Here is a 12,060-nt window from a genome sequence, read left to right as displayed (position 1 = left end):
TGATGTTTAGTATGGTAAACACAAAATGAACCTCTTAGAAGGTATTGTAACAAACAACTCTGTGCCAACAGCATGTAACTTTTCAGGAAGAAAAGCAGCAAATGCAAAAGACCTCAGAAGTCAGAAACTGCAAAACTCATTGTGAAGGGAGATAATGTCAATGTAACTTAATGTGGATCAGAAAAGCACAAAGTGTTGTGTAAACCACAGTAGCAGCTGTAGTCATGTAGCAACTTTGTGCAAAGAATGAAGGGTTATCAAATCTCATACTTTGGAGAGAAAGAATGTTCCAGGCACAGGATAAGGGGAGAAAAGAATTGAACACAACAGTACCTACAATAGTTGCTTATCCTGCTGTAGTTTAAATTTCTGGATTAGGGATCTCACCACAAGAGTCTCTATAGCATCTCATAAATTTAGTATCTGTTGAAATTACTAATTTTGAGAATCCTGATAATGACATTTTGGCAATCAGTAAGCTGGACCAAGATATGGCTCTTGGCCCATTTAGGCTGCATAGCAGTGGAACAGGAATAAGTCTCAGAACCAGCCTCAATTTTTGAGTTGCTGTACTTGTTGCAGTGTTGAGTTGATGTTTTTATAGTGTTTATTGTGCTTACATATTTGAGCAGGAGACAATATTTAGAGTTTCTCTGGGTCTGCTTTTGCTACTAAACTAGTATTAGAGTCTGGTAAACTAGTGAGTAAAATAGTGCAGGTAAACCCACAGAACTTCAGTGGGTTCCATTTTCAAATAGATTTACCTTCCAAAGGACTTTTGCTTTGTATCTTTAGCTCATTTATCTTATAACTTATTAAAAGGACTCTGACTCATTGTCCTATCACCAAGAAGCTGCTGATCCTCCTGCCTTTGCTTTTTAGGTATTGATGTTCATGCTGCAGTTGGGCAGTGCCACTTTCTTGTTAACAGAACCTGTCATAAGTGCCATGACAACAGGAGCAGCTACACACGTCGTGACTTCGCAAGTGAAGTATCTGCTGGGAATGAAAATGCCATATATATCGGGACCACTGGCATTTTTTCATGTGAGTTCAGTTAAAGAGATGAGATTTACTTCATTAGATAAAATTTTATTATATGCACTATTTGTCTCTGTGTAAGAGTATGGAATTTGTTATGCACATGTGTGAATGAACAGATGAATCTTCATCTTACTTTAACTGTTTGTAAAACAAAATTTGGAAAACCTGATAGAGAACTAGCAGGGATGGGTACAGTAATTAATTTAAAATATGTTTCTTAATGTTTCATAATCCCTTTTATTATCCTGAGCCATACAGGGAGGGTAATCTCTCTCTGGGTCAGCATGTGGAAGGAATATAAATTTAAATATATTTTCTTTATATGCTACTGAATGAAATCTGACCATCATTGTGGTGAAAGGAAAACGACCCATGATTTGTGCATCTCCTATGCGAAAATTACTCTAGATACGTTATTTATTATTTTATTACATGATACTGTGCCATAAACACAGCAAGTGGATGGCTTGAAGGTAATTTTTATAAAATGCATGCCACATTTCACGCAGTATTGTTGCAAATGAGTAGTAAGGCTGCTTAAAGCATCACCATCAGGAGTATTGGTAAAAAGTAGGTATGAGCTTAATATGAACTTATGGAAGTGTAACTTTAACAGAGTTCAGTGGCAAGGTTCACTCTCTTACTTACTGCAAGGATGAGGCATTCATAGGAAAATTAGATTCGTAACAATTTAGAAGAAATTACCTGGAGACTGAGGATGAAAAAGGGAAGGGCACAATGGGTATGGACACAAAAAATAAGGTGTGCAAAAGGGTTTAACAGAAATTCATCACTGAGTAATTTAACATTTATTAGGTGATTCAATGGGAATTTTTTATAAATATAACCGTGGCTTAATTACAGTTTCATCATAACAACATTCACACCATAACAATTTCACATGCACATAGGCGGAGATAAATGCATGTCTGTCTGTCAGTGTAAAGGTGCTTATAAAAAATTGCCCTCCACTTCAGGGAAATATTCATGGCAAATGGCTGAGTGTTTGCCACCAGGCAGGGGTTGCACCTCAAGGAGTCTGTGTGCATCGTGTGTGTGCGTGTGTGTGCGCACGTGTGTGTGTGTGTGTGCGTGTGTCAGCCCAGGGGCTGCACCCCAAGGAGTCTGTGTGCATGTGTGTGTGTGCATGTGTGTGCGCGTGTGTGTGTGCGCATGTGTGTGCGTGTGTGTGTGTGTGTGTGTGCGTGTGTGTGTGTGTGTGTGTGCGTGTGTGTGTGTGTGTGCGTGTGTGTGTGTGTGTGTGTGTGTGTGTGTATCAGCCCAGGGGCTGCACCCCAAGGAGTGTGTGTGTGAGTGTGTGTGTGCGTGTGTGTGTGTGCGTGTGTGTGTGTGTGTGTGCGTGTGTGTGTCAGCCCAGGGGCTGCACCCCAAGGAGTCTGTGTGCATGTGTGTGTGTGTTTGTGTGTGCGTGTGTGTGTGTTTGTGTGTGCATGTGTGTGTTTCTGTGTGTGCGCGTGTGTGTGTGTTTGTGTGTGCGTCTGTGTGCATGTGTGCGTGTGTGTGCGTGTGTGTGTGTGTGTGTGTGGGTGTATGTGTGTGTGTATGTGTGTGTCAGCCCAGGCCTCACCGTGATGGGCTTTTGAGCATTTCAGATTTGAGGGTTCCGGAGCTCTGAGAGGGCCCCACAGAGAGGGAGGTGCTGGCACAGCCCATGCAGCCCAGAAGGGCTCAGAAGGCCTCACTTAGGACTGCTGTGTGCAGGGTCACAAGGTGATTTGCTTTAGTCACCAGCTGGTTTCCATCCTGACCATAACCCATGCTGGCAACTGCTGGAGTTTCCAAAACATTTGGAAATTGTTTCCAAAACTTCGGCAACAATGGTGCTGCTCTGCTCGGGCTCCAGCTGAGGCAGGGAACGTTCCAGGGCTGTCAGGGGATGACTGATCACCCTTTGCTCCCCACCCCAGCCCCACAGTGGGTGCTGGTGTTGCAGCACCTGCTCTGCTCAGGGACTCGTCCCCACCTGGCTGGTTTGGGCAGGGCCAGGGGGTGATGCACCACCACCAGTGCCATGGTCATAGCCCTTGGAAAGTTCATATTTTTGACTGATACCCTAAAGAGCAAAGCTGAATAATCTTATTAGAGAGTCACAAACATATTCTTGATGGTAACTTATTCCAGCAAGCCCTGAATTTCAGCGCAGTGAGCATAATCTCTTGGCATTATTTATGTTACAACAGTGCCTGTCAAAATTATATTTTGCTCATAATAAAACTGTATTTACTTGCTGAGGTGATATCTACATTGCACTGATAGTGAGACTTCATCTAGGCAGCCAATAAATTAGGACACCTTATTTAAAAGTATTGACTATGTCTTTGTGCCCTAGTATGTGCTTTATTTTTTCCTATTATTTGGAAAATTTGTTAATGTGAAATCTTGATTAGAAGATGTTGCTTTTTAGAATGTTTTTTCATAGTATTTTATAAATTTGATAGCTTTTCTTATGGATAATACATTTGTTAATTTTTTTGCAGGAACAATTCATTAATGAAAATTAAGAGCATGTTATAAACACAAGTAATTTTCCATTTATCTTGCAGATATATACCTAAAAGTGTCATAGCTATTTTTATGAGTGATCAGTTGGCTTATTAGACTATTAAAAATGGTTCTTCTTTTTTTATTATTTAAAAACCTTTTCATAAATGATTCTTAATATAAAATGTGAATAGTCTCTTTTTTGTGGCGTTTCCATGGAGACTATACTTACATATAGGAATGTTGTCATCTTGTAGAGATGACTGGTGTTAAGTACTGCAGCCAAGGCATAATCAAAATACACATTATGAGCAATAATAAAGAACAGCAGTGATATGAAGAAATATTTCCACCTTGGTGTGCTGATGATATCATAAATGAGGTCATTCAAATCCTTTGAAAGAAATCTATTCCCTTATCCCTTGTATTTTTAATGCATTTGAAACAAGTTCTTTGCCTTTCTCTTCTCTTTTGAAATCAAACCCCTTTGAACATATTCCAGAGAAAAACTCCTGATTTTTTTAAGATACTGAATTGCTCTGTAAATTGTGTGAAAGTAAATGACAAAAAAAAAGTCTACTCTGTACAACTTAAAAGAATGATAAAAAAGGGGCAATTTTACTATATAAATAATTTAAAATATTTCTGGTGTCTGTTCAGACTTATGAATTGCCTTAAGAATATCCAGTATCTCTGTCAAAAGCACCAGAGCTAGACTTAAACAATAATTTTCTTCTGTGGTTGTAGTTTCATGTGAAAATTATATTAAGTAGATATAAGGTAGTTTGCACACGTATCTAGAGAGTGAAAGGCAACTTTGGCATGTCTCTCTGGACATGTTCTTCACTTCAAATTCTCAAAATCCAAAGACTGGTGCTTTTGTTACATTTCTTTTCTTTGACCACTCCAAGACACCTCCCACTCACAAAACCAATTGCTTTGCCTCAGGCAGCCTTTGGGTTGGCAAAGCAAGAATAAGAATGTTTAATAAAGTGTGATAGCAGAGTTGCAAGCAGAGCAAGCCAGTGAAATGAATTCTTTATAGCATGTGAGATCATGGTTAAATACATAGGAAGGAACTTTGCATATGGAGAACAAATCTTACACACTGGCCCTGAGCCTGTGGTATTTCTGTGTTTACACACAGGTTATGTAACAATAAATTTTGTTTTCCCTGTACATAGTTTGTCACATTTCAATTGAGCTCCACAGTGCAGCATCAGCTGGTATTTTGCAAATTGAAAAGTGAAGGTGAAGAAGAAAAACAGTGAGAGAATAATGCATGTGAGATCTAACTTTACAAGGGAAAAGAGTCATCAAGTTTTACTCAGTATCTGAAAATGAAAGAACATACTTGAATTTCCCCCTTATTTGTGTATAGATATATTTATCTTTCCACGTGTTTCTGAGAAAATAAAACACTGCAAAATGAGCTGTAATGTAAGAAACTTGCTTTGCAAAATGGGGTCTTCTGTGGCTGTGTTGCAAAATCCTTGTGTGGTTTTGTTGCAAATCTGAAAAAAAAAACCCCAAACATTCACATTCTGTTATCAGTCTTTTCTTTTCACTCTTTTTCCCCCCAGCTACCTCTACAGTTTACTGTATTTGCTGGTACATTTTCCCTCCAGTGTGACATATCTAAAAAACATCAGAATGAAATTTTTTTGAAAATGAAATTAATATGTCCACTCTTAAAATATATTGTCTTAAATAACATGTTCCTTTAATTCCTTTGTTTGCTTCAGCCTCTATATATATTTTAGAGTTAATTTTTTGGGTGTTTCACATAGGCATTAAAAAAAACTAACTCAGAGCATTTCATTAATACATCCAAATACACACCCTTTCTAGAACAGAAATCATTCCAATGTTCAATATCACCTCAAAACTGATAGTTTCCCATGAGAAAAGGAACACTCAGTGTCTGTATATACATGTGCAAAGCTCGAATAGTGCTTGTTTCACTTAGGTCAAAATTTACATTGATTAGAAAAAAGTCCACTGATTGTTCATAATATTCTTACATAGTTTCTATTAAGAATATTTACACAAAACTAGCAATGGAACTAAAAACATAAGAGGCAAACAGCTCAATTAATATATCATTGCTGATTTTTAAAATATTTTATAGAATGAAAAAGATTAAAAAATTTTTTTTAATTACATAATGACAAAGATTGCTTCATACACTGCAATATCAAGCTAAATTCTGCTGCATAATTTCCAAATTACATTTTTGATTAAAATATTTGTAAACACTTCTTTTGAATCAGATGCCAATGCTGTTGGAAGCTTGAGCTTTAGGTATTTAGACTCAGGATTTATAGTTTGATCTTGGATGAGTAGAGTAACTGACTGGGCAGAATACAATGTAAAATATACAGTTTAAAGAGAAGTCTGTGGTATGTAATTACATTCCTGCTAAGAGCCACATGCTCTTTTTTTCTTGTGAAAGGGTCTCCTCATTTCACTGGTCAAACCATTAATTGAGTGGTTTTAGGTTTTCAGAAAATGGTTATCCAGGAACCCACTAGTCAGTGGAAGCTCCTTAGTCTAACGCAGTCATTAATTTAATACTAATGCATCACTGCCAGAATTGTTTTGGTGTGCTACAGACACTTTGGGGATAGTGCTGTTTGGGCTGCTGAGTTTGAATGAGATACAGAGTATTGGTAGTTCCATTATTTTCCATTTATTGGCTGATGTAGACTGCATACAGAAGGGTATGACTTAAAGAAACACCAAAGGATGTACTAGGCAGTTCATATAAAGATTTTGTTGCAAAATCTGAAAAACCTATGGCAGAGGTTTTCAAGATTCGGCCATATATATTTTTAAAATTAAATGGAAATGCCTTTTTTTATTCAATTTGAAAGACAAAAATTCTTGAAGCCTGTGTATATTTCTTCACTAAAATTTTATTTATTCACTCAGTATTTTGTCTCACTTTGTCTCAGAAAATTAGATTTGATGCCACGAGCACAGATAGCCAATGCTAACACTTTAATAGACAGCATTCATTTAAAAATAAATCCCATCTTTCTGACTTCAGCAAGTAGGAATCAAACAATTTCTTCCATTTTCTTGCCTCTTCACCTTAGATCTAGCTCAGTCTTTGGTGAGTTTGTGGGCTCAGTTTTCCAGATTGCCTCCTTTTGTCTTAATTAATCACAGCTTCTGTTTAGGCACAGAACCAAGTCCTGTGCCCTCTTGAAAATGCATTCTTGGAAAATTATGGCTACAGATCTAGTCCCAAGCCACTCAAGACACAATCCACATATTTTCTGATTACAGTGGGGCAATATGTGGCTAAAAACTGTGGTTTAATTGCCATTCTTCAGATTTAAGAAATATTTAGATCATATTACTTAACAAGTTGACTTTAAAATATTTTCCTGGTTTCTGAGAAATGTTGGTGCCGGGTTATATTGTGCATACTTAATCGAAACTGCAAGGGCTACATTGGCTCTTTATGAGGAAATTTACTTTTCTGAAACCATATTTAGGTTGGGTTTATTTTCCCTTTCTAGATTACGAAAATATCTTCAGAGAGAAAAAAATCAGGAAGTCATTTTAATTTACTCATTCTTCAATATGAGCATCACTTCTTTAATGAGTGACAGAGTCAGAACAGTAGAAATAAATTCTATCATCATATTGACTGCCTTTCTGCGAAAACAGGGTTCTCTCCTGAGATAATTTTTCTAGTATTTTTTCCTGTCCAATATAAATTTATGAATTTAACCTCCAAACTCACAAAGCTTGTTAGCATTATACATGTATTTGAGAATAAATTCTCTGAAGCAGAAAATTATTAATCTTTATTTTGACAAAACTATAAGCGACACTTTTGATTTATTTTAGTGGTCTTCTTAGTCATTGCCAGAGAAAACATCTACTTTTTAATACTACTATTATTATTTCAAGCTTCACTTGCTTTATTTTATTATCCTTTATGTTGGGGTTTAAAAAAAAGTTATTTGTGATGATGTCTAAATCTGCATCCTAATCTTACCTTCTGTTCTCTCCATGGTTTATATTTCCGTATGCACAACAGTTCCCAGAATTTAAATGCAGAACTCAAGGGACAGAGCCTATCTTGTTTTTTTTCCCTTACAGCTTTAGTAAGCATGTATTGTATCCATTTTTATGGCTTGCTGCTCTTTCAGGCAATATTGCTTTTCTTCATGAGGTCCAAAAAGAAGTTGTGATGAGATCTCATGATTTCTTTATCAGGATAGATGGTCTCTCTAACTTTCTTCACCCCTTCTGTTTCAGCAAACTTGTAATTTTTTCATTGCTTTCTGTTAATGTACTACCATACTGATTTGCGCTTTATTTCCTGAACCCACAAATTCAGCACACAGCAAAAATTACAGTTCACTGTGTCATCTGTGCTGGTGCAAAGGGAACTGCATTCTCCTGAGCCTGTTACTTACAACATGGTATTAATCACCGAAGACCTCTGTTTCTCCTCACCATTGGTCATTCTGTTCCTGTTCTGTATTTCTGTTCTGCATCTTCCTTATAATTCAGCACTGATGTTTCCTTTGTTCATCACAGATCCAACCACATTTTTCTAACCTGTTTTACAGCTGATTGCAGCACATGTTAACTGCTGAAAAACTGAGCTCCATAGCTCTGGCCTGGTGTTCTCTTTCCCTCTGAACTCTGCAGTGAGTAGAAAAGGAGCAAACAGGGCTAAGCAGATAACTTCAGTTGTTTAAATAGCCAGTAACACATGTATGCAAGCTTGGCATCTATGGAGTGTGTGCAGCACCTGGACCTGACCAAAGCAGCTCCATGGAGCACTGTGCAAGGGCCAAGGGCAACCAAAGGGGGGGCTGAGGGCGCCCTGCTGAAATTACTCTGGGAAAAAGTTACTCTGAAAAAATGACCCACAGACTGCAGAGAATGCCCTGAGGAGGATGCTCATCTTGAAGATTCCTGTTGCATCTCTTCCCATCCAGCCACTACTGCATTTTTCTTTCCCTTTTCTTTTATCTCTCCTTCTCTTTTCTCCTTTTTTCATATTTTAATTTTTTTTTCAGAAATAACTTTCACTACTAGCATTGGTGGATGTTATATACTATGGCCACTACAAATAAACCTTTGTGCAAGAAACTTTTCTCAACATTTTAATGCGACACTCCTTTATCTCACTGAACTTAATGAGACTGAAAAAGAAACATCACATTTATTTGAATTTTATAGCTTGCTTCTACTAATATAAATTTGTAAATGAATATAAATGAATATTAATTGCATTTTTTAAAGTTTTCAGAAGTCCATAAGAGTGGTAAATTGATGATTTTTTTCTTTCTAAAATCTAAAATACAGGCCAAAAACTTGTCCAATGACTCAGCTCCTGCAGTATTGATTCAGCTCTCACTCATTATTTGTCTGAAGTTGTGAGAAGATGCCATGGCCTGTGATCTAGAATATGTTTTTTGATCTGTGATTGTTATTTGCTGTTCACTGTAGATTTATGCCTATGTGTTTGAGAATATCAGATCAGTTCAGTTGGAGGCATTACTTCTCTCCTTGCTGAGCATTGTGGTACTTGTTCTTGTTAAAGAACTGAATGAGAAATTTCACAGAAATATTAAAGTTGTCCTTCCCATCGATCTGCTTTTGGTAAGTACAAAATTATATATCAGGCTTTTTCTTACAAAGCTTTCAGTGGCTCAGTTTGCTGAAGTTTACTGCTACTACTGTCTATAGTTACCCACACCCACACCTGCCACTTATTAAACAGACAGCTGATTTTCATGGCTGTAAGTTCATTGTAAAAACAGGAAACAGTTTGGCTTAATAATTAAGAAAGAAATTACATAAGCTCCCAATTTGTATAATATTTTTCATATGTTTACTACTTTTTACATAATTACAAGAACATAAAGCCTAGAATCTTAAAGTATAATAAGTTTCAAATAGAAAATAAAAAGTAACTGGCATATTGTAACTCCAAGCAAGTCTTCTGCTGGGTAGCTGTGCCTTAGATGTTGCTTGTGATTTATCTACAACAAAGTTAAATAGCTATGCTATTGCTTTCTGTCATTTTACTAACATGTTTTCTTTTAACAGTTTTTAGTTTTCTTTTAACTAAATTAAAATTAGCAGTTGCATTATAAACCCCTGCTTTAAGGATTAAGCTGTAGTCAAATGATTAGCACAAGATCACCACTAGAAAGTTTCTGTTTTTCTCTAAACATCTAATAGAAAATGCAAAGTATGAAGGACAGCTCATTTTCAGAGTGCATTACTGCAATTACTCTTTTGTTGCTGGAAAAAATATTTACAAGGGCAAAATGCTGGAAAAGGTAGGGTGGTCCTGGTCTCAGTGTTACCTTTTTAAAAATATTGGATAAAACGTACCAGCAAATTAAGGATTGCAGCCTGGAACCCCGCTCTATTGGGATTTGTGTGTTCATCTCATTTGAAATACAGGAAATTAGTTTGAACCTCCTCAGGGTCAAACTTTATACTCCTCTGCAAGATTTGTACCTGACAGAACATAACAACAAGAGGCAGACACATCTGCTGTGCTCTGTGCTGAAGTCAACACAGCCAGTGTGGATTAGATGTGCTCAGAGAACATGAGCTGGGTCAGATTGCTCAGGAGCACCTGAATCATGAACTGCTTTAAGCTGTTTACATGAATGGCAGTGCTCTGGGGCAGTGCTGAACAGAGGGACTTTGGACACTGATTGCCAAGGTTCCTGGGGCTTCACACAGAGCTATACAAATCTCTTTCATTAACACAGAATGTACAAACTGCACTACAGTCTCACGTCTTTATTGTGTCCAAATCTTAGTTTCTTTTGACTCTCTTACACATTTGTTAAAAAAACCAAAACCAACATGATAATACTTTCCTGTTTTACTGGATTGATCTAAGGATAAATGTATGAACAGCGCCATATGCTTAGGTATGGCAATAATAGATACCATGTCAGGAGCACAGAAATGTAACATCTTTTTCTGTTTGAATCAATAGATAATTGCTACATCCATTGCTTGCTACTATGCTGATATGGAATACGTCTACGGGATAGAAGTTGTGGGAAATATTCCTAAAGGGTAATGTGGGTTTATTAGCTTCTGGCTTTTAAACACTTCTCTTTCTGAGAACAGTCCCTGAAAAGGTCAAAGGAGTTTCTGAAATAAGAAATGGTAAAAATCTATTTTGTTTTTTTCCTGTCTCCTCAAACACTCTCTTACAACTCAATCCCATGTTAACAAGTTACACATGCATAGATATCATAAAAAAATGCATCCTTATATGTTTTCATAGCTTTTTATTGCTGTGTGGAATAAAAAGTAGGTACTAAGTACTTGATGATGTATGACAGGAAGGCAGGATGCTCTTTACAAGATTATTGCAACCTGCTTTTTGAGGGTTGGGTTGGGTTATTGTCGCAGAACATTCTCCACCCATACAGTAATTTTAGAAAATGCAGTTTCTGAGAAAATGTGAAAGATTTAATTATGCTGAATCTAGAAAAGAACATTTTTACTGTAGTTAATGATACACTTTCCTCCATGACCTTGAAGAGAAGGCAAAAATTTCAATATAATTTTCTAGAAAGAGAAATTAGATTAAATGTCAGAGAAAATGTTCACACTCTACAGGTTGGTATGGAAGAGCACAGCTGTTGTGTACTCTCCTGCTTGGATATAGGAGGGTTTCCCTAAATTTCACAAAACACAAGGCCAAGACAGCATGAGTGCATGTGTGGCAGCTTGCACTGAAAGAGATGAAATAAGGGACATTTCTGAGAAAGAACACAGTTTTTAAGTATTTAGAGCATGCTATGAATCTGAGACTAAAACACGGCTAAGTGTGCCCCTTCTATGTGTAATGAACAGGTCAACTGTATTTGTGCAAATTTAATCAGGAATTTATTTTCTGTCAAACCTCATACAAGTAGTGTTGAAAACCAGAAGCAGAGCCTGGATAATTCCTGCATATTTTTAGGCATTTATCCAAAATACCTAACTGCCTTGTCAGTGGAGAGCATCAGAAACTTTAAGAGCACAATTTGCTTTTCAGATGGTGTGATTTGTGCTCTGGAAAGACCAAAGTCTTTTTGAAGAGTTCAGAGACAATCTGTGGTGATTTGGTTCATAACTTGAGTAGTTTTATTGCAATTCTCATTAGATGGAATAAGTGTCTGTACTGTCAGTAACCGACAGGAATACAAAATTTTTTAAAGATTTAAATTTAACTTTACAGGAAAGTCAACTGTATTAAAAAAGGAGAAAACATACAGTAGTCTCTTCTCTGAACATTACAAAATTAGTGAATGTTTGCTAATTTTATTTGTCAGTTGTGGAGTTATTTTATCAACATCTCTTTATAATTTCTCAAATGGAAGTTTTCAAATTGAATACTCCATCTGAAACTGTTTCATCTTCTACAAATTCTCTTCTGCTGTTCCCAACAGAGAGATCTTAAAATATTGCAAAATGTCACCTTACAAGTTTACAAGTAATACAAAAATTAGCTGT

At 36.7% G+C, this 12,060-nt stretch overlaps 1 protein-coding gene across 3 annotated transcripts in view; it reads left to right on the top strand.

Annotated features, from left to right (window-relative positions):
- SLC26A7 (solute carrier family 26 member 7) overlaps positions 1-12,060 on the top strand; it is a 75,613-nt gene that overhangs the window by 29,551 nt on the left and 34,002 nt on the right. For all 3 annotated transcript variants that reach the window (XM_064706526.1, XM_064706527.1, XM_064706529.1), the window contains 3 exons: positions 883-1,047; positions 9,031-9,183; positions 10,547-10,629. In XM_064706526.1, coding sequence (XP_064562596.1) covers positions 883-1,047; positions 9,031-9,183; positions 10,547-10,629 — 401 coding nt within the window. The remainder of the gene's footprint in view (positions 1-882; positions 1,048-9,030; positions 9,184-10,546; positions 10,630-12,060) is intronic.

This window comes from Zonotrichia leucophrys, chromosome 2 (genome assembly GCF_028769735.1).
Source record: "Zonotrichia leucophrys gambelii isolate GWCS_2022_RI chromosome 2, RI_Zleu_2.0, whole genome shotgun sequence".
Taxonomy (NCBI): Eukaryota; Metazoa; Chordata; class Aves; order Passeriformes; family Passerellidae; genus Zonotrichia; species Zonotrichia leucophrys.
This window is presented reverse-complemented; position numbering and strand designations above follow the sequence as displayed.